Source organism: Ochotona princeps, chromosome 2 (genome assembly GCF_030435755.1).
Source record: "Ochotona princeps isolate mOchPri1 chromosome 2, mOchPri1.hap1, whole genome shotgun sequence".
NCBI classification, from domain to species: domain Eukaryota; kingdom Metazoa; phylum Chordata; class Mammalia; order Lagomorpha; family Ochotonidae; genus Ochotona; species Ochotona princeps.
In genome coordinates, this window is record NC_080833.1 from 78,311,007 (window position 1) to 78,334,102 (window position 23,096).

At 38.5% G+C, this 23,096-nt stretch overlaps 1 protein-coding gene across 1 annotated transcript in view; it reads right to left on the reverse strand.

Moving 5' to 3' along the window:
• Positions 1-701: 701 nt before the first annotated feature.
• The window catches only part of GLMN (glomulin, FKBP associated protein), a 44,730-nt gene continuing 22,335 nt past the window's right edge, over positions 702-23,096 (reverse strand). Inside the window, exons 7-18 of the mRNA XM_058659156.1 lie at positions 20,765-20,952; positions 19,100-19,153; positions 18,223-18,253; positions 18,033-18,122; positions 17,014-17,055; positions 16,835-16,908; positions 13,628-13,712; positions 12,774-12,883; positions 12,046-12,109; positions 2,702-2,825; positions 1,396-1,478; positions 702-1,288 (exon numbers count right to left, since the gene is read on the reverse strand). Coding sequence (XP_058515139.1) covers positions 1,172-1,288; positions 1,396-1,478; positions 2,702-2,825; positions 12,046-12,109; positions 12,774-12,883; positions 13,628-13,712; positions 16,835-16,908; positions 17,014-17,055; positions 18,033-18,122; positions 18,223-18,253; positions 19,100-19,153; positions 20,765-20,952 — 1,062 coding nt within the window. The 3' untranslated portion in view covers positions 702-1,171. The remainder of the gene's footprint in view (positions 1,289-1,395; positions 1,479-2,701; positions 2,826-12,045; positions 12,110-12,773; positions 12,884-13,627; positions 13,713-16,834; positions 16,909-17,013; positions 17,056-18,032; positions 18,123-18,222; positions 18,254-19,099; positions 19,154-20,764; positions 20,953-23,096) is intronic.

The window sequence follows — 23,096 nt, forward strand, 5'->3', positions numbered from 1 at the left end:
GTGATTTTTTTTTTTTAAAGACTTACTTATTTTACTTGAAAGTCAAGAGTTACAGAGGGAGAGACACAGAGAGATCTTCTGGTTCACTCTCCAAATGGCCACAATGTCCACAGCTGGGCTGTTCCCAACCTGGGAGCCGGGAGCTTCTTCTGGGTCTCCCATATGGGTGGGTGCAGGGTCCCAAGGATTTGGGCCACCCTTCACTGCTTTTGCAGACCATAAGCAGAGGGTTGGATCTAAAGTGGAGCAGCTAAACTCTAACTGGTGCTATATAGGATATCAGCATTTGCAGATGGAAGATTAGTGTGCTACACTAATCTTTCACTGCACTGCTACACCACCGCACCAAAGCCCATGGATGGTTCTTTCAAAAATATGTAGACAGTGCATACATGTAAAACCCAGATGTAGTTTCTTAAAGATACAAATTACATGGACAAATATTTAGTAGGAAATAAAAACACAGTACTTTCTAAATAGCTCCTTAAAGGAAACACTACACACATACACACAGTTAGGTATTAAATATATAATTTACCATATATAGTTCTCTCTATATAGAGAGAGAGAGAGAGAAAGAGAGAGAGAGGTATTCCACAGAGCAGCCAGTTTTTGTTTTGTTTTTTTTTTTTTTGATTAATCTTTGCAGATGCTCCACTCTAACTTCTGCTGGTGAGGCGGTGAAGGGGATTTTGCTAAGGTTTCTGTTAAGGCAGGGAATCAGAGTGGCTGAGAGAGGTGATCAGCTAGCCTGAACTCCCAGCTAGCTGCATTCTTAACAGTGCCTGTGAAATCCATCCTGATACCAGCAGTGCCAACATGTTACCAACATCTAACTAGAGCAAAACGTTTATTAGTCATTTCCATAAACTCACTACAATTAATGAAGACATTTCAACATTAATTGAGGTTTAATACAAAATTGTGAGCTTGTATTGGGTTTTCAAAATTAGTGTTTAAAATACACATAATGGGCATTGTTTACCATGTAGTTAACTTTCTAAAAACAAAACTACCTATCCACAGTGTGTCACTATAGAAATTGATAAATGAGAGAAACTACATTTATCTTCCTAGCAGTAACTTTTACAAACATTTTTTACAAAGGTATTAAATAAATAATAATGGAGAATATAGTATTTTCTTAGTTTTTATTTATGAAGTGGAACTTTTACTTTATCCCAGTGTTTTCTTCAGAGGTAGACTTTGTTTTTATTTCAATTAGTTCTTCTACTCGAGCCAGAACACTTTCAATCAAATCAAACGTGAAAAGGGCTGAATGTAGGACCTGGAATGCCAAGAAAAATTAGTGTTACTGACTTTGTCTTTAAAACAAGGCCAAGCAGCTGAGAGGAAAGCCTCAGCCGGAGGCAGCTGGGGAAGACGTCGCGTCACCTGCTGCTGCATTTCAGGGGGCATGTTTGGCATCTCTTCTCCACCGACAGTGAGAGAGCAGAGCTCCTTGGACTTCTGTCTCTCTACAACAAAAGAAAAACACAACATGGCACAGTTAGCCACTAAAATCCTCAGATTTCAACAACACATTTGTAAACTACTTTCACCATTCACTGACCTCCAATTGAGTTTGCCTAGGCAGTTAGCCTAGTGAATAAGACACCAGACAAGACAGCAGGATGCCACATCAGAGTGCCTGAGTCTGTGACTCTGAGAGACACCAGGAGACAGACAGCTCACGTAACTGGGTCCCTGCCATTCAGGTAGGACACCTGGATTGGGTGTCCAATTCTGATCCCAGCCCGGCCCCTACTGCTGAGGCCTCTGTGTAGTGAAGCAGGGAATGGGAGCTGTCTAATCCCCAGGAACATCATCACTTGTGCTGGTTCTGCAAACTTTTGAGTCTTACTATTCAACAATCCAGGGCATATTTAAATCAAACCATAGGATAATACTAAAATTACATCACATGTAAATGAATACTTCATATAAACAGCATTATTTTAGCATGCTTAAGACCATACAACTTTTCTCCACCAGTATATAATCAAACAAAAAGCAGGCACACTAAAAAAAGACAAGATGTATAATACGGATTGAACATCCCTACCTGAAATCTGAAATGAGTGTTTCTGAGTTACACTGACAAGCAAACGATTTCAGATCCTGCAGCATTTTTGGATTTTGGAAATTTTTTGAGATTAGGGGAATTTAACTGGTAAGCCTATGCAAATATATCAAAAATAATAACAGTACTGATAAAAACGTTCTAAAATCTAAGACATTTCTGCAAGCATTTTGGGTAAAGGATATTCCACCTGTACTGCCTATTAAAAAAACACTATATAAGTAGGGGAGAAATCCTATTATTACAGTCACTAACTTAAAAACAAGAGTCTTTTTTGTAATTTGTACATATTTTTTTAGGGCTAAGCTAGGGTGATCCAGCAATGCCAAAGGAAGTACAATGGTACCCATACTAAAATTCCTGAAACAAGAGCAGATTCTTAATTATACCTAAGACCTTACAAATGGAATAGTCCTCAATTTGGCTTAAATCTTCAGTAACCCTACCTCAGCGTTAGTGTTATAAGATCTACAAATAAAGAAAAATTGACTAAGCTGTTGGTCCCTTGTTTAGTATAAAATTAACAAATACAACATAAGACACATTCTTAATTTTGATAATGCGATTTCCAAAATTTAAGTAATTTTCAGATCTCACTGAAAATTGCACATTACCAACCTTGGCTGTTTTCTTGACTGTTTTTAATTTCTGCTTCATAATGTGCTTTTGACATGTTAAGTCCCATGTGCAGTGGTTTTAAGAAATTATTCTCAATTTTTCCAAGTTCAGTCCATACTCCAGTCTGTTCAGAATTGATGAGAAATTAATTGGTTTAACATTTATTGATTGGATACTTTTACAAAAACAGCATTAACAGTGAGAGAAACAAGAATGAAACCTGGTCCTTCGTTTTTCAAGACAGAGTTCACTAATACATTTATTTCTAGATCTAGCTGTTATGTGAATAACCATCAAAGCAAAGTACTGACTAAAACAAAAATGTACTCAGGGCACCATGCTCATTAATGCATGATTTGGCTATTTTATACTTCGAGATCTTTTTCAAATAAGGTTTTTACATGAAAAATTATTTGGTGATAATTTACGGTCTGAAACTTTTCTCCTCCCCTAGAAGCCAACAATTCTCCCGTATGTATGTTTTCACTCGACCTTTCACACTGATACCCTGCCTCAGATTGAGTTTTGGAATATTTCTTCCCTGGCTTATTGATGGAAACCTTCCTAACAAGAAGTCCATTTGGAGATTTTTCTTCAAAGAACATTTGCTAGTAAATACTAAAGAAGGGGAGTCATGAAGTATTAAGTTTTTAAAAATTAAAAAATCCACTTTTATCTTTTCCAGAAAAATCCTGCAAAATAAAATAGGTTTCAAAACAAAACCAAAAGGCCTTGGAAGGAATTCTTCTCTTAGAAAAGAAATGGGTCACCTGAAAATCCCTGTTGCAGTGAATTAATTTTGAACCAAGTACTACGCATTTCGCTATTACAGCCCTCCAAATAAAATCTACACATACCTACATCAAATAATTGGTAATGCCGTTACACATATCCTTCTCTCTCACTCTGCTAACAAAAGTAAAGTTTTAGGGAATTAGTAGGTAAGAATCCAATACCTCAAAAATACATACATTCTCTCACTCAGCAACTACCATCTTATTCTTGAGAAGTAAAAGACATGTTAAAATGAACCTACTGCAATTTTTTTTTCCCCTTTTAAATCATGTTTAGGGGCTGGTGTTGTGGCGTTACAGCTTAAGCCACCACCTGGGATGCCAGCATCCCATATGGCCTCCACTTCATGTTCTGACTGCTTCACTTTTAATCCAGCTCCCTGTTAATGGCCTGGGGAACAGCAGTGGTGGATGGCCCACATGCTAGACTCCTAAACCCAAGTGGGAGACCCAGAAGAAGCTTCTGACTATTGGCTTTGACAGGGTCCAAACCTGGCCATTGCAGCTATTTGGGGAGTGAACCAACAGCTCACTCTGTCTCTCTTTCTCCTCTCTCTCCCTCCCTCTCTCTGTTAAGCCTTCCAAATAAATAAATCCTTAAAGGAAAAAAAAAAGTTTAATAAAAACTGGAATTCATGAAAATATTTCACAGGAGATTGGTAAATACACTGTGTTATATTCAAATATGGGAAAACTCCACAACCATTAAAATATTGTTCTTCAGTGCTTACAGATGGATGGGAAGGGCTACAAGAGTACAATTCCTACAGTATGATCTGATTCTTGGCAATAAGAAGAAACAATGTACTGAGGTTGGAGGTCCTGATAGCCCAGAAGGACACACAGTGGTGCTGACCGAGCTTTTTTTTCACTTGTTTATCCTGATTTTTAAATGAAGAGCTTGTTTTAGCGGTACAATTCTTAATTTTAAAAAATACACTTTTAAACTTACAGTAATAGTTTTCTCAATCTCATGGAAAATATCATGTATGGTTGTACAGCGGGAGCTTCCGTTGGGTAGCGGCACACAGAGCAGGCATACTGCCCTATCACATGTACCACTGCTTGCGTTTCTCTCTGCGCTTCTCTACCCTCCCTTTCCCCTGATTTCTAAACCATTTTTGCCTTGACTTTCAAACCTTCAGGTAAACGCATTACTACTGATGGCTTTCAAGGCTAGACAGCTCTAACATGAAGAAGAGTATACCTGTAGAAACTGCCTTTTATGGGCCCAGCGGCGTGGCCTTGCTGCTAAAGTCCTCGCCTTGAATGCCCCGAGATCCCATATGGGCGCTGGTTCTAATCCTGGCAGCTCCACTTCCCATCCAGCTCCCTGCTTGTGGCCTGGGAAAGCAGTCGAGGACGGCCCAATGCATTGGGACCCTGCACCCACGTGGGAGACCCGGAAGAGGTTCCAGGTTCCCGGCTCTGGATCGGCGCGCACCGGCCCGTTGTGGCTCACTTGGGGAGTGAATCATCGGATGGAAGATCTTCCTCTCTGTCTCTCCTCCTCTCTGTATATCTGGCTGTAATAAAATGAATAAATCTTTAAAAAAAAAAAAAAAAGAAACTGCCTTTTATCTACACTTCTCTTTGGCAAAAAGAAATCTCTTGTCCTATATGCACTTTTTAAAAATAAAAGACTAGATATGGTTGAAGTTCCCTTCATTCAAAAGGTAGCCATAATATAAAACTTGAGTTCTAGATAAAAACATGACAAATTTTCATGTTTTAACAACTTTGTTAATCTTACATTTTTGAGAACGATTTATGTTGTAGCTCTAATTCTTTAATAGGTATGTGGTATTCAATTATATACAATTTATCCTGTCCACTCATCTTTTAGTATTTCAAACAACACAGCATACAACTGCTATTCTTTGAACTGGGCTGAAAGTTTTCTAGGGTAGCATTTTTTCTAGGGTAGCATGAAAGATTTTCATATCAAAACACACTTATTCAGCCAAAACCAAAGCCTCCCCCGGATCCTTTCTATGTATTAGATATAATTTTATTAACAAATACACTGCAGAAAAATCTACTATTAACATGTACAGTTGTTTTGATAATCATGTGACTCGTGCCACTGTCAACATACTTCCACAGCCCCAGAAATCCCTTTGTGCTGCTTCACAGCTAACTTCTCCCTTCCTCCAGCAACTTCTAATCTAATTCCTACTTGTATGATTTTCACCTTTTCCAGAAAAAATGGAATTAGAAATGTTGTCCTTTTTGGTGAAATTTATAATATTCAAAAATTCACATGGAAAACGAGCAATAGTGGCTAAAAACTATTCTGTGGAAGAACGAAGTTGGCAAACTCATCTTATTTACCATAAAATTACAGGAATCCAGATAGTATTGATAAAGTACTTCAAAATTAGACCCTTACTTACTTGCCTAATTATTTTTTTAAATAAAGATATCAAGATAATCTGATAAGGATAATAATTTCAACTAACAGGAAATCCTCTCAACTCATATCTCATACCATTTAGTTACCTGAAATGGATTATAGACCCACCTGTAAAACCTAAAATTCTATGGCTTCTGCAAGAAAACCTAGGATATTAACTTTATAATCTCGGGTTTAAGAAAGACTAGAATGAGTCAGTAAAGAGTAAAATTAATAGGCTACAAATACACTGTCTGCCTAAAAAAAACACACACACACCACTAAAGTAATAAAACCACAAGCCACACAATAGGAAAAAAAAAAGTTTGCAAAACCAAACCTCACAAAAGACTTGCACCCAGAATATAGGAAAACCTTTTCTTTATGAAAGTTTTCTATCCTTGCTCTTGTCTGCTTTCTTCCTCCCAGCCCTTGGTCTTCCGTTCTTTCCCAGGTAGTCTGCTAGTGGCCCTCCTTCCAACAGCCCCTGCCCCGTCCTTTCTAGTTGCCTGCACAGGGTTGTTTGCACAGGCGCAGTAGATACAAAGACTTGCTCTTTGTCCCCATCTGTTGTTCTCATGAATCAAGTCTTTAGCATTCAGCAGCCAATAATAAAAAATACTTAAAAAATCTAAAAAAAATTTTTTTTCTAGTCTTTGAAATATTTTGTGTTAAGATTTGAGTTTTCTGTTTCTTGAAAGTAAGGTAAAATTACATGAGGCTAGCTTCGATTGTGGAAATTTTATTAGGTTGTATGTTCTAAAGATTCAACTATATTGAAGTTTTCAAAGTTACTGTATGTTCTCATGTAACTTTCTTACTATTTTTCAGTATTTGTACTTATACTGTTAATTAAAATACTGTGTAACTACACTTTCAAAATCAGTCCTTCCAGAAATTTACTTAATAATTTTCAGTCTTCTTTTCTAACATAAGCATTTCAAGTTAAAAATTTTTCTGTAACTACCTATGTAGCTGCATCCCACAAATATATCCTTACTAAGTTTTAAATAAACAATGTTGTCTTTATCATAAACAAATGCTGCCTCATAAAATTATTTCATGCATAATATATGGAAGTTCTCCAGCTTTGCTTAGTTAAAACTGTAGACTTTTGACAGATTTTTGGCTGTGAGCAGAGCTGGCCCCACACCCTAGTAATGCACACTTATTAAAAAAACCAAATACTGCACATGATTTTGATTTGGGCCACATGTTGATAAACAATGAGACACAAGGGTGCTGTCCAATGCCATTAAGGGAACTGAATTTTTAACTTGTATCATTTTAAAATTTAAGTAATCACATGTGGCCACTCTCTGCTGTACTGGGTAGTACAAATCTAGACATTCTCGAAATATTAGATCCTTGGTTGTTTTCCATGGCAATAATTTAACAGACAGCCCACAGTTATGAAACTTCAGGTGATAAATAAATGCCAAAATCAGGGTGAAGAAAATTCCTCGCACATTTGATTCAGAGTTTCACAAATCTTTCATACAGTGATCAACTGTCTCTCTATTTAGAAGCCCGTAGGAGTGCACTGCTGTGCAGATTCTATTTTCTGGGGCAGGCATTTAGCCCACACTGGAGTGCTTGGGTCCCCTTCCCAGCTCTGGCGTCTCACTCCAGCATCAACACAGGCCCAGCGCGGCAGCTGGAACGGCTCCAGTCATGGGTTCCTGCACCCTCTGTGATACCTGCACTGCATCACCACACTCCTGGCTGCAGCCCTGTCCCTTCCAGGGATCCGGTGAGTTAACCAGCAGACGGGAGCCCTCTCTGTCTCTCACAATTAAACGAACAAAAAACCAAAAAAACTTAATTCCTTCTGTTACGTTAACGTTACCACTACTTAAGAGGAACAATGCTACAATGAAAATGCTTAATTTCACTCCTTATTGTCTAGAAAAGGTAACAAGATTTTAAAATTATAAGGATTACCGATTTGAATGCTCACAAATGCTTGTCTTTAATTTTAAATCCAAGCAAACTCAATGAGGTAATAGTTCTTCTGAAATAATTTGTTATAAGGCCTAGCTGGTTAAGCATTAAAAAAAAAAAACTGACTGTAGCTTATTTCACAAAACAAAAGGTTAAGTGGTCCTAGACCACAATGAACTGTGTTGCCAGAATAGAGAGGGGGTTTGTAAAGGCTACAATCAACAAGTGAGAATGAAGAAATGAAAAGGACGCGGGCAAGATCCAGCTTTCCTCTTGCTTCTAATCTTCTTAAGTAATTTATTTGGTCGGCAGAGTGACTGAAAGAGGGAGACACGGAGAAAGACCTTCCTTTGTTTCACTCCCCAGTTAGTCCTGTCGCCAGGACTGTGCGGACTAAGTGGAAGCCAGGAGACAGGAACTCCATCTGGGTCTCCCTACGGATGGCAGGGGCCCAAGCACTTGGGGGATCATCCGCTGCTTTCCCAGGTGCAACAGAGGGTGTAGCATTCAGGACTCCAGCCAGGACTTGAACCAGGACTCTGGAAACAGTTGCTAGGCTGCAAGTTGGCAGCTTAACCTACTGTACTACAACTATAAGCATGTTTGTACCTGTCTTCTTATTTGTGAGTAATGTTGCTGAACTTCTACCACTTTATAGTATTAATGAACTATTATCACCTGAAGTTATATGGCCCTGCAGATAACATACAGCAATGTTTTGACCTTGGAAAAACAATCTGAAAATGAGAACCCAGAATGTGGTTATACAGAATAATATGTTCATGTTATGTTTTACGTGTAAGGTACTTCTAGATTTTTTTTCCTAAATGAGAATGTATCACACATTAAATTTTTTAAAGCTCCTGATACCGTCTGTGGTCTCTGTAATCTCATTGGTTCCTCCCACCCCTGCTTTTATTGTACTCATTACAATTACAAATCGAAAACAGATGTTAAGTAGTCAAGACAGAGGGTAAAGGACAGAGAGCACAATTATGGCCTCTGCATTAGAACAAGTAGTCGCAATTCAAAACAATTAGCTATAAGTATCCACCAAATGAAGAACATTAAGTATAAAAAGGATACTGCGTGTTTTGACCTAAGTATAAATCACTTTTCTGGGACTAGTGCTGTGGAACTGCAAGTGAAGATGTTGCCCGTTATGCTGTCATCCCCGATCAGTGCTGGTTTGAGTCCTGGCTGCCCCACTACTGATCCAGCTCCCTGCTTGTTTGCCTGGGAAAGCAGCAGATGGCTTGAGTGTTTGGACCCCTGGATTCCTGTGGGAGACCCAGGTGGGGTTCCAGGTTTCTGGCTTTGGCTTGGCTCTGCCATAGCCACTGTGGTCACTGCAGATAGCAACAGTAGATGGACAATCTTTTTTCTTTGCCCCTCAAGTAAATAAACATTTTCTTATTAAAACTAAGTTGCATTTTTAAAATGTGCTTTTTTGAGATATTCTATAAGAGTCTTTTTCTGTTAACATAATGATTGTGCATATTTATAAGCTGGATTTAACAGTGGAGATAGAGGCATAATTTATATTACAAGATTCAAGAAAAGTTATGTGACTGTGTGTGGGAGAAGGTGTTGGTAACTCAGGCAAGGAGATAAAGCGACTGCCACAGCAGAGAGAGGAGAGCATGGCTTATGCAAAGACAAAGTCAAATGACAGCAGTTGAAAATACCAGAAAAAAAAATGCGCTATTATTCAATTATGAGTCACTTTGTTGTCTTTGTATTTGAATGATTCTGTTCCTTTTAAAATTTGCCTGTACACCTTTCCAAATGCTCTTCAGTTTTTTATCTCAGGACACTTAAGCAGTCAAAAATAGTTACTGGTAGGAGTCCTTTTCAATAAAAGATCCTAAAATTCAGCATTACTGGAGTGTCATTTTGTTTCTCCTTTAACCAAAATTTCTAAGACCCCAGAAGCTGTTATTTATCAGTTATGCACAATGGACAGATTTGTCTCTCATTTGTATAGATGGCTACTTGAGAGCAATGTTTCCATATAAAACAGCTCTTAAGCTACTTCAAGAATGTCAGGTTGCCACTGTGAAACCAGGTTTTTTGCTAATTTACCTGGTACAGTATTAATTAGAAAAATTCACATGGCAACTGTTTGGAGTACTTGATCTCTAAGAGAAATTTTTGAAAAATCATTCAATCAGAATGTAATGCTGGGAAGGTGGTTGTGCAATGCCAACTGCCAAATGGAAGTGAAGCCTCCTGTGGAGATCAGGGCAGACAGTGCAAATGCCAAGCCGCCACCCTGTCTTCCCTATAGAGACCAAGATCCATCTGCTGCCCCTGCGTTATAGTGTGTTCCAGGCCTAGAAATCTGGCATGAACAACCCCTTTCTTCCTGTTCAGCAAAACAAAGAATCTTTTTAAAAGTCTATTTTTAAATTTGAAAGAGCACCAGAGACAGAGAGCCACCCAGCCAGTAGACAGATCTTCCATCCTTGATTCACTCCCCAGATGGCTGAATCGGCCAGGGCAGGGCCAGGCTGAAGCCAGGAGCCAGGACTCCCATCCAAGTGTTACACACGACGGGCAGGGGCCCCACCTACTCAGGCTCTCATCTGCTGCCTTTCCAAGCACATCAGCACAAACGTGGCAGTGGGGACTTGAACCAGCAGTCCTGCACAGGATGCTGGCACTGACAGAGGTGGTTTAACCCACTGTACCACAACACCAGCCCCTGATTATTTCCCAGGCAGCTTTTTTCTGATTGCTAAGATTATAATAAACTAAAAACTCAAAACGTACAGTTTACTCTGTGGACACCTTTCTTAAAGCCCCAGTCTCTACTGCAGAATTTTTGTCATATTTTTTTCTACCTTTATTAGAAGTTCCAGTAGGAGTCAAGATTTAGTTGGATTTCAAAAGTTGTGGCTACACTGTCGAGAGGAAGGGAATTTACTAATTTGCCAGAAACTTTTCACTCGGAATAATGACTTACCTAATTAGAAAACAATAATCTCTGACATCTATTATTTTCTTGAAAAAAAAAAATAGCAACTTGTGATTCAGTTACAGTTAATAAAAATGACATATACAGAAAAAAAATTATTAGAACAGGGCAAGTAAAGGAAGTAAAAAAATATATACAATTTTACTGTATGACAAGTTACCCTCAAGTAATTTTCTATTTATTGAATACTTCTAATGATGAGCTATTAAAAAAAATTCAACTTCTTACACATTATCCAAGAGGTGCTGTTAACAAATTCAGTTTCAGCAGTGAAAATGCTGTCACACTGCATGATGAAAAACTGGAGTATCAGATGACTTATTTTATACAGCTCAGATTTAAATCATAGGCAGAAGAAACTGATCCAGGACCCCCGGCTGGAATGGTGAGTTCCACAAGGACACCGAATCCTGCCAGGCGAAGCAATACGTCCAGCAAGAGAGCAGAGTTGGACCTGCTTCTGCTCCAGCTGCCTGATACGGGGCTGCAAAGGCAGCAGCAGATGGCCCATGTGCTGGGGCTCCAGTCCCCGATGAGGGCGACTGGGGTTCCTGGCTTTGGTCTGGCCGGCCCTGGCTATTTTGTGAACATTTGGGAAGTGAACCACAGGATGGAAGGTAACTGTTTCTCTCTGTCACTGTGCCTTTCAAATAAATGCTTTAAGGAAAGAGAGAAAAGAAAAAAACTCTGAGTGGGGTCTGGCCTTGTGTTGTTGTGGGTGAGGCTGCTGCCTGCAATGCTGGACTCCCATATGGACACTGGTCTGAGACCTGGCTGCTCTACTCCTATCCAGCTCCCTGCTAATGTGCTTGGAAAAGCAGTGGAAGGTAGCCCAAGTGTATGCGCTTCAGCAACCACAGGGAAGACCCAAATGAAGCTTTAGCCTTGCTCAGCCCTGGCCATTGTGGTCACTTGCAGAGTGTCCCAGCAGACAGAGATCTCTGAGTTTCAAAGAAACATATAATTATCTTTTAAAAAGGAAAGAGAGAGGGAGAGAGAGAGAGCAAGTGAGCAGAGGTACAGCAGGAAAATACAGGGAAGGGTGGCTGGACCTGGGATGACAAATGTTCCAAGGAACTGACTATAGGTTTCAGAACAGTCGCTGGCACTTGTCCCAGCTTTTGTAGCTGGGTAACATATTAAATGTCAGCCTACATAAATACTAATAAAAAATATCTGAGATATTCCTTATGCATTTAAAACATACAGTTTCGTCAAATAAGTCACTTACTTGGTTGTCATTTTCATTTTCTTTGATAACCAAATATCTCAACAAATTTAATGATGCCATAATCCTGTTAATTAAACACAATTTGTTACTTATGGTGTCATTAGTCAACAGCAATGTATGTGAAAATCTTGAGCATACTTTTATGTCATGTTTACTATTAACAAACTATTCATTTTACCTTCTGGAGTAGTAATAACACTCTCCTTCCCATTAAAGTTCACAGAGTACAATTGTGAAAATCACTACTTATTTTCCTCAACAGAATCTTGTTGTCTTAGTGTCTGACAGCATCATCTCTTGTTTTTTGAATTTTAAGACCCCTTTCATAAATGTACAATCATTTCTCAACATGTACCTTGGTATACTAAAGTGAAATTCTGAGTTTTACATTTTGAAAAATGGATCTGTAAAACCAAGCAGCAGCACCCTAGCAGGCCAGCCTTCTGCAGTCCCAGGCGTGTGACTCTGAGCTTTCCCTCAGATGACACAGGTGCAAACCTCTGTGGACTAGTGATGGTGTCAAAGGTGCAAAAACCATAGTGCCGGTCTACCATCTGGCAAGGATGATTTTAAATTCTGTTTCTGTTCATTTACCAAATCACGTACACAGCAAAAGTGCAATATAATTTCATAAATTAACCCCATAGATCATACAATCACAGGAATGTATGTCTTCATTGGAGCAGGTCAGCAGTCTATCACCTGAACTTGAGTAGCGGTCATCTCACCTATCGGAGTGCTGCAGTAAGTCGGTTTCAGCCCCCTCTGGCAGGCAGAGCACCAAATCCAGGAGAGAAATCAGATGTGGTCCTGTAAACCATTTGTTGGTATGTGCTTTCTGAAAAGCAGAAGAAAAAATCACAGACTTCAAATAACAGCTTGGTAAGTTATGTGCTTTTCTGATACTTCTGCACTACCAAAAATAAACTGTTCTATACTGTAAAAATATATTTTAACTTTCATATATTCACTTTTTAAGCAACTAGAACAAATCCTGCCAGCTTGAGAATATTAGTGCTCTCTCTGTTTTCTATTTGGAGTTACTAAGTGTTCTCAAATCCATGAGAATTAAATTTCCATTTTCCATTAAGTTTTCTAAAGTATAAGGAAAAAAAAACCCACCACCAGCTCAAATAATTAAGATAATTTTAGCTTACAGTTCATAAAAATTTTCAAGGTGAGGGCAAATATTTGGTGTAGAAGGTAGAGTGCTGCCTGGGACGCCTGCACCTCCCACTGAAGTGCCTGGATCAATTCCAGCTTCCTGCTGCTGCACACGCTGGAAAGTAGCAAGTGACAGCTCAAGCACGTGGGTTCTGACACTCATGTGGAACACTCTGCACAATTCCTGGCTCCTGGTCAGGCAATGGGAGCAGAGCAGCAGGGGAGAGAACTCCTGCCCTTCATCCTTCACCCCATCTAATTTTTAAATAACCTCTTCTAAAAAGCAGAAACAAGGGAAAATATATTAATTGCAGAGATAAAAAGAATTTGGGGCAAAACTCCACATGTAATGAATTCTATATATGAATATTTTACCCTAGAAAACAAATTGGCGCTAATACACAGGCAATGCTCTTACCTTAAATGATATATCAATTTGATTTTTGATATTTTGAATAATAAAGGCCTCCACACCGGAGTGGTTACTGGTATTCAGTAAGCACCTTCAAAACAAAATCACAACACATAGGAAATTATTTCTAGGCTGCATTATAGTCACTCCGCATATACTCACAATAACTGAACAGGCATCAGTGTAACAACCTAAAAACTGCCCAAATTATTTTCTCTTTTTTAAAAGTATAAAAATGTTGTTTGGATTACTTTAATTGTAAAGAAAAGAAACTAGCTTAAGAAAAAAGATTTCTTGTAAAAACAAACAAACAAACAAGCAAAAGCACAGGAAATCTGGTATGAGAACTAAGTGCTGAAATTTCATAAACCTCTAATAATTGAAATGAGGACACTATCAAGAGTGCTGACATTTGAAATTTTTTGCAATTACTGTGGATGGGGCTGATCTTTTAAGTCCTTTCTCAGACACAAGGATGCTTGTGTATACGAAGGCCACTAATTTTTGTGTGTTGATTTTATATCCTGTAGCCTTGCCAGACTGAATCCCAATAGTCTGTTAGTAGAACCATTTGGCCTCCCTTCCATATGAAGAATGACAGCTACAAACAGGGCCAGCTTGACTTCCTCCTTTGATTTCCTTTTCTTGCCTGATAGCTCTGGCTCAATATTCAGGACTATGCTGAATAGCAGTGGTTAGGGTGGGCATCCTTATCTGGCTCTGGATATTAGTGGAAATGCTTCCAACTTTTTCCATTCAATATGATGCCGTCAATGAGTTTCGAACATACTGCCTAAGGAACTGTTCCTTCTATACTGTTTACTTAAGGTTTCTACAATTTAGGGAAATTATGGTTGATCAAATTCTCTGCATCTATTGAGATAATCATATGGTTTCCATTTCTCAGCTTGTTAATGTGGTGTATCACACTTAATGATTTGTGCATGTTGAACCATCCCTGTACACCAAGGATCAATCCCTCCTGGTCTGAATGGTCTTTCTGATGTGTTGCTGGATTCAATCAGCTAGCACTTTGTTGAGGATTTCTGTATCTATATTCACTAGGAATACTGGTTTATAGTTCTCTTTGTGGCATCTTATTCTGGTTTTCTAATTAAAGGGATATTGGCCTCAGAAGGAATTCAGGAGGAGTCCTTCCAATTGTTCTGAATAGATTGTGAAGAACTATAATTCCTCTTGAAAAGTTTGGTAGGATTCAGCAGTGAAGTCATTTGGTCCTGGATTTTTTTAAAAAATTATTTTCTAAATTGAAAGACACAAGAGCTACACAGAGAAGAAAAGGGTTTCCTATTTGGGTGCACGGACTCAAGTGGAGCAGCTGGGACTCCAACCGCTGTCCTTATGGGATGCCAGTGTCACAGGTGGAGGCTTAACTTACTAGACCATGATGCTTGCTCCCCACGGGCTTTTCTTCATTACTAATTCAGTCTATCCCAATTACTGGTCCACTTATGTTGTCGATACATCATGACTCAAGTTTACGTAGATTTTATGTGTTTAGTAATTTACGTGTCTTCTAGATATTTCCAATTTAATGGCATAAAGCTGTTTTTAGGAATTCTTGATGATTCTTTGCATTTCTGAGAGTCCCTCATATTTCCTTTTTCATCCCTGATTTTACTGATTTATGTTATTAAAACAGTTTTGCAAGTCACTGACATTACATATCATTTTTTTAAGCTTCAATTTTGTTTAGTTCTTCTCTAATTATTTCTTTCTACTAATTTGGATTTGGTCTGACATTTGTCTAGGTCCTTGAGATGCACTGATAGATCATTTATTTGATATGTGTCTAACTTCTTGATACAGGCAGTATTGCCATCAATTTTCCTTTTTCCACTGCTTTTGCCATATACCGTAAGTTCTGGTATATTTTGCTGTTACTTCATTCCTTTTGATTTCTTCTATGAACCAGTTTATTCAGTTGTATACTGTTCAGTCTCTGTATATCTGCCTTCTTGAGTTGCTGGTTTCCAGTTTCATTCTTTGATGATCAGAAAAGATACATGGTATGATTTCAATTTTTGAATTTCATGGCCTGTTATTTGGTCCATTCTAGACAAGGTTCCATAAACTGATAAAAAGGATGTAATTTTTACATGTATATTAAGTCTATTTGATCCATGGTACAGATTAGCTCACTTGTTTCTTGCTGAGTTTTTGTAGTCAATTCGTTCACTCATGAGAGTGGAGGATTTAGGTCTCCCGTTTCTACCATAATGGACTTTATGTCTCTCTTACATCCGTTAGCGACTGTTTGAAATATTGCCTTGGGTGCATATACATCTACTACAGTCTCTCCTTGTAGAATCAATTAATTTAGACATTATGTAATCCCCTCTGCATCTTTTAATACTTTTTATGTTAAAATTATTTTGTCTGATATCAGAGTGGCTACACTTGCTCATTTTTCCCTTTCCATTGGCATGGGTTATCTTTTTCCATTTTTATTTTTAGACTGTGTTTATTTTTTTCTCGTGAGGTATACTTCTTGTAGGCAGCAAAAACATAGGTCTTGTTTAACCCACTCAGCCAGTCTACAGATCTTTTGATGGCAGAGTGCAGGCCATTTGCATTCAGGTTTCTTACTGGAAGGTACTGACTTGGACTTATCGCTTTAACATGCATACTCTCATTCTTTGTTTTAGATTTGTTCTAGATCACTTTTTTTGATTATGGCAATTATTAATGTAGCACATCTTTAAGCATCATTTATAGGGCAGGGCGGGTGGTGTCAAATTCTTTCAATTTATTTGTTTTGCAAGGTCTTTATTTCATCTTCAACTATAAACGAGAACTTTGCTGGGTAAAGAATTGCTGCCTGGCAGTTTCTTTTATGACCTGGATGATGTCTCTCCATTTTCTTCCAGTATGTAAGATTTCTGATGAGAAATCAGCTGTTGGTCTGATTGATTTTAACTGTGAATAATGGAGATTATTACGTATGTAAAGAACATATAAATTTTTTGATTCAGACTACTTTAACTCATTGAAATATAAACTATAATTTGTATGTATTTGTATAAACTCATCTCCATCAATCTCAGCTAAGAGAACTTATTACAGTAAGGTTTCCAGCTAGAGTTGAATTACACACAAGACATGCTGATACATAGTACCCTGGAATAATTATATATTCAGTTGGTTTTCAATCAATCATACACTTACCAATTACCCATGTCTGATACATACCTAAATAATGTATATTTGCCTTGTGAATCCAGCTTGTTAATATAAAGTTGAAGCATAGCTAAACCTTTTTTCCTCTAAAATGGAATAAATGATAGTTATATAAAATATAAAAAATATTGTTATTTATCAAAATTGATCACTGCAACTAATTATTATTTAGTCCAAAAATACTTACATACCAATGTCTCAATTGGGCACAGTGTCATTACTTTGACTAAACCCTAGAAAAAAAAAATGAACTCAGATATGTAACTATACTAACTGCAAACAAATAAGCAATTATCCATCAAAACACTGTAGGTAGGATAAAAGTGAAGTAAGTGTGTTTTTCTCTGAACCTTCATTCTAGCATTCCACGCCTACTGCATGGCTAACTGCAACTGGTTTTTTAAATAACACCCAGTCTGGTATTATAAAGTGAATTTAAAAACAAATGCTATCTTTCATTATTGCTTAGAGTGGTAAGAAAATGAAATCAAACATATAGAAACACAATCCATTCAGTAAAAATAAACAAACTTAACCTATGGTAGGTCTCCAAAATGTTCATATGAAATGCACCATGATAAAACTATGCATGAATTTCAAACATTTTATCTTTTCACTCCATTTTCTTGAATTTTTGAAGTCCCCTTGTACAAAAAAAAAAAAGCATGCTTTTCCATTTAATAAGAAATTTCTAAATTCACAGGTACAGCCCTACTTAAGATATCTTAACAAAGAGCTGTAGGCAAAATCAACCACAGGAGGGAACAACAAAGTGCAGGGTAGCCTTTGTAGCAATGGGTCAGCACATACTCCTCACATGGAGTCCACAGAATCCGAGCTACAGGCAACATAAAGGCGCTTCCTTTACTAAAGACCCTCACGGAAACAAGTGTTAAAGAACAAGGCTATCCTGCTCCGCCAGATCCTACGCTAGCAACTATGGTGGTCACTAACAGCTATTGAAATTCAATTCAGATTTAAACTCCTCATCATATTAACCACATATCTCAAGTGGTCAAAGCAGCTAGGGGCTTGTGTACTACACAGCACAGACACAAAACACTACTGAATAGCACTACATCAGAGTTTTCAAAGGACATACAGAATAAAGTAGGAAGAGGCAGGGGCTATCTTAACATTAGAATGAATATATATATATATATATATATATATAAATAATATATAGAATGAATATATATATATTTTTTACCTGTGGTACAGTAAGAAAACTCTTTATTTCCAAGTACTGATAAAGTAGACTGTTGTCCTCTATTCTCAATAAGCCATTTTCCAGCAATTCCTACAGATGAAAATAATGAAGATACATACACAGTGAAATCAGCAGCCATCTGCACTGACATGATTGTACTTAAATTACAATGAGAATAAAGACATCTTACCAATCCTTTGGAGAAAACAGATTCCTCTGTTCTGGAAGAAAATGTTAAAATGTATCAACACGTTTTACAAATTGTCTCAGAACAATTCTTCACTTTAGAAAAAATTAAAAATTAGAATATAAAGGATTCAAAAATACACAAATTAACAACTTCCCAGGGCTGGGAAAGCTATCCTTCTACCTGTGGCATCCAGGATCCCATACAGGTGCTGTTTTGTGACTTGGCTGCTCTAATTCCAACCTAGCTCTCCACTTATGGGCTGGGAAAGCAGTGGAGGATTGCTCAAGTTCTTGGACCCCACAGCCCAGTGGGAGGCCTGGAGGAAGCTCCCAGATTTGCATGGCTTAGCTCTGCCCACTATGGTCGTTTGGGGAATGAAACAGCAGATATTAGACTTTTGTCTGTTCTTTTCTTGTTCTGCAAATCTGCCTTTCAAGTAAGAATAAAGAAATCCTTCTTGATGTTTTAAATTTATTAACTTATTTGAAAGACAGATTTATAGAGAGAAGAGACATGGGAGGCAGGAATGTCAGCACGAGTCTGACCCATCGATTCCCCGGGGCAACCGGAAGCAGAGCAGGCGGGACTCAAACGAGCACACTGACACACATGTGGGTGTACTAAGCGGCAGCTTAACCAACTGAACCACGTGCCCGCATTTAATTTTCTGGGTTCTTTATATGTTCTGCATATCAATTCTGTATCAAATGTATAGTTTACAAATATATTCTCCCACTGTGTCAGCTGTCTCTTTACCTAGTGGCACAGAAGCTTTTTAGTTTGATAAAATACCATTTGTCAATTTTTGCTTTTACCACCTATGTCTTTGTGTTCTTATCTAAAAACCCACTGACTAGGCCATTTTGAATCATCTTACCTTTGCAAGAAGACATCAATATGTCCCATATTAAACTGTAAAAGGTACGATGGGCTAAAAAGAATAAAAACATATATAAAACACAAGAACTAAAATTTTAAGTGCATATATCAAATATTTTCAGGGAAAAATGAAACCTAAGGCCTAAGTTTATTTTGGCGCGCGCGCGCACACACACACAATCCCTGCAGAGGTTTTCTCCAACACAGATTTTCCATGAATTTTCTGAAGAGCCTTATACACACCGTGAAGCACTGAATTATGTCTTCCAGCCAAAAGATATATTGGAGTCCTAATACTAACGCTTCGTAATATCTTATTTGTACTTGATGATAGTTTTTTTTTCCTAAAGAGAAGTTATCACAGTAAAGTGTGATCACTGAGTCCTAATCCAATATGAATGGTGTCATTATAAAAAAGGGGATCTTGGACAAAAAGACATGTACAAAGGGAGACTTCCATATGAATATGAAGAGAATGGGACAATGCAACCATGAGCCAAAGAACATGAAGGATTACAGCAAACCACCGGAAGCTAAGGGAGAGACATGGAAGATTCTCCTTTGCCATCCTCAGAAGCAACCAGCCTGCTGAGACATCTGGATCCCAGACTTCCAGCCTGCAGAACTGTATGTTTCTATGATTTCACCAGCCAGTGGGAGGGACTCTGTTACAGCAGCCCTAGCAAGCTAACAGTCATACCTTAGTGATTTCAGTGGTAAAGTGTGACAGAGTAGATACAGGCTCTGAGGTCACATTCGACTGTAAGAATTCTACCTACAGCACCCACTCATTGTAGAATCTCGGGTGGTGTTACACTTACACACTGAAGTGTATTTATATTTAAGTATATATGTATACAAATACATCTAATGACTATAAGACTATACACGTCCATCACAGACTTTAAAGTCCAGGAGTTGCTACACTATAAAATTATATATTTATTTGAAAATAAATTTGATAAACCTTATAAGAGAAGGACAAGATCAGGGTAATTATAACAGGAAGATTCAACTTAAGTTTGGTAATAAGTAACATTTAAGGATAAAGCTAGCTTTAAGCATACACAAAGAAGAAAGAAGGCCGAAGGAGGTGTGTGTTATCAGAATGTAATACACAAGACTAAAGTTTACAGCGGATGAAGCAGCAACAGATCATGCAGAAGTTCCACTCCATTCACAGAAAGGCATTAAGACTTAACTCCCAGTTCAGCACAAAACTACAGACGGGCTTTCAATGCGTATTGCTTGACAGCATGTTTAGAATGGGTAGGATTAAAAGAGAATGAGAATGGATATATAAACACCTGTTTAGGACTGTAGCAGTAATCCAGTGAAGAGATGATGGTTCCCTCTCCTGAAGTTCAGGGTGGACTTCACCTCTTCAAAGCAATGCCTAGTTTAACACGTTTTGTCTCTTACCCTGTACGCTGCATCTTGTCTTCATCATCTCCTTACATATACTTCAACACCCACTCCATTTCATTGATTCTTACTATCTTTAACAGATTATAGTAAGTATCATTTGGAACTTAACAGAAAGTAGCTGTATTTAAATTATATTTTTAAATATTTGAATACAGTAATATACATTTATAGAACATAGAAAAATGAGAGTTTGATGATATCTTTTAGAACACACAGACTAAACACTAACTCTTACCTCAAGACCATTGGAAGCTGATCAATATCGATGCCCTGTACAAATACTAGATATGCCAGAGAAGCCATAGAGTCTGCTAACTGTTTATCTTCTTCTTCTTCAAATTCTAAGTAATTCCAAGTCTTCTTTTTCCTTCCATGATTAAAAATCATTTTTGGAAACGAGTGTCCAACTGCTGATAAAAAACCCTGTGAAGTGGATTTAAAAAAGGAAGTTAGCAGACAGACCAACCAAAGTGCCCCAACCAAATCAACATGCTATATATCACCTCCCCTTAAGGGTCCCAACCTCAAGGCTTGGTTTTAACAGAATGCAGCACAGTCACTCAATTAGATTATGCTGCACAATAAAAACTCCCTCACCCCTCACCACACATAAGATTTATTTTTTTGGAAGACAGAGCAACATAGAGAGAGGTACAAATAGGAGACCTTCCATCTACTGGTTCACTCCCCAAACCTAATCACAGCCAGTTCTGGGCCACATGAGCGACAGGGGCCCAAGCACTTGATTGAGCCATCATCTACTGCTTTTGGAGGCTAATAGCAGAAAGGTGGATCAAAAGTAGAATCAGTAAGGACATGAACTGGCACCCAATGTGCTACAACACCTGTCCCTGTGAAGCAGTTAGGGCCCATAATCAGTTGGTTTGAGTTATTCAGAATCAAGACTAACCTGAGCAGCCCTTACCTAACTGGGTAAAAGGCTTTTAAAGGGGTGCAAGCCTTCCCTCTGAGTCAGCAACTCTCCCTTGCTGCCTATGTAGAACTAAGTTACTGGTTCAAGAGAGGGCTACATGGCAGGGGCATACAAGAGCTTCTAGCAGCTGCAGTCCCTAGCTGGCACCTAGCGAGAAAATGGAGACCTTAGTCCTACAGCCTGAAGAGATGAATTCTGCCAACAACCTGAGGGACCAACAACAACGACCTATAAACTGATCAATTCCCAGTGAGGGTTTTGACACCAACGCATGCCCAATGAACAAGGGGCCTATAACCCAAGAAGACCTTGAGCTGAGAACCTAACTAAGCTATCACTAGACTCCTAATGCGCAAGAACTTTAACAGCAGGCTCCATTTGTAGGAACTTGTCAAACAGTAGGACAAAACTAGTACAGAAGCCAACAGAAAAATCGTATCTTACATCAGCTTTTAAGTGTCAGATGGTTTTCTAAATTAACTCAAGAGTCACAACTAAGAACATACACAGAAAAGAATTCTGCTGGTAGCTAAATGGTCTGACTACAGGACAGAGAGCTCTGCAGGTGAACAAAAGAAGTCATTTTTTGTAATAAAAAAATATTCTTAAGTGCTTCTGACACAGAAGGAAGCGAATGCCAGAGTGGAAGGGAAGGCACACTGGGAAGTTAGTATTAAATGGGAAGACAAAAACGTTGAGGACATGGAGGATGAACACAACTGCCAGCAATAATGGGGTTGTGCTTTCTTTTTTTTTTTTTTTAATATTTTTATTAATATTTATGGGGTTGTGCTTTCTACCAATGAACCGTGTGCTTAGAAAGATCAGGATAAATGTTATGCAAACTTGACCAGAATTTCTTTATAAAGTGCCTCTGAGGTATGTGAGAACAATTTAAGTATGTGAGACACAGAAGCACCATGAAATGCAAGTAAACTAACTGCTCAGGTGACTCTGCTTTTGCAACAGTGCTCAACTGCCCAGCATCTGCCTCTGCGCGGAGCCTGGCAGAAGGCGAGGAACGCAGTGGCAGCAAGGCTGGAGGTCACACAGGTCCTAGCATCGCCCAGGGAACACGAGGCATCTTTGTAGGAATAGACAGGACCACAGGGTAAAAGTCTTGCTCAGGAAACCTAGGCCACCCCTCTACTGGTTTATTGCTTATTTTTTACTTGTAAAGCAGAGTGAGAAAGACACACAGAGGAGGGTGGAGAGAGTGAGAGAATCTTCCATCTGCTATTTCACTCCCCAAATGGCTGCAATGCTCAGAGCTGGGATGGACTGAAGCCAGCAGCCCAGAGCTTCTTCCAAGTATCCCCTGTGGGTACAGAGGCCCAAGGACTTGAGCCATCCTCCACTGGTTTCCTAGATAGTCATAAGCAGGGAGCTGGATCAGAAGTAAAGCAGCCAGGAATTAAGTTGGCACCTATACAGAATGCAGGCACAAGAGGAAAAAGCTTAGCCTACAAAGCTACTGGTCTCTCGTTCCCCTATTTTTTACACTTCTCACTCCAGTATTCTAGAAAGCATCTAATCTTCAAAATTCATGAGAGCTGATTTTGAGTTTTGTTTCCAGCATTCACTCACTGTGTGACTGTGGACCTCACCTGCCTTCCTTATATAAAAAACATCT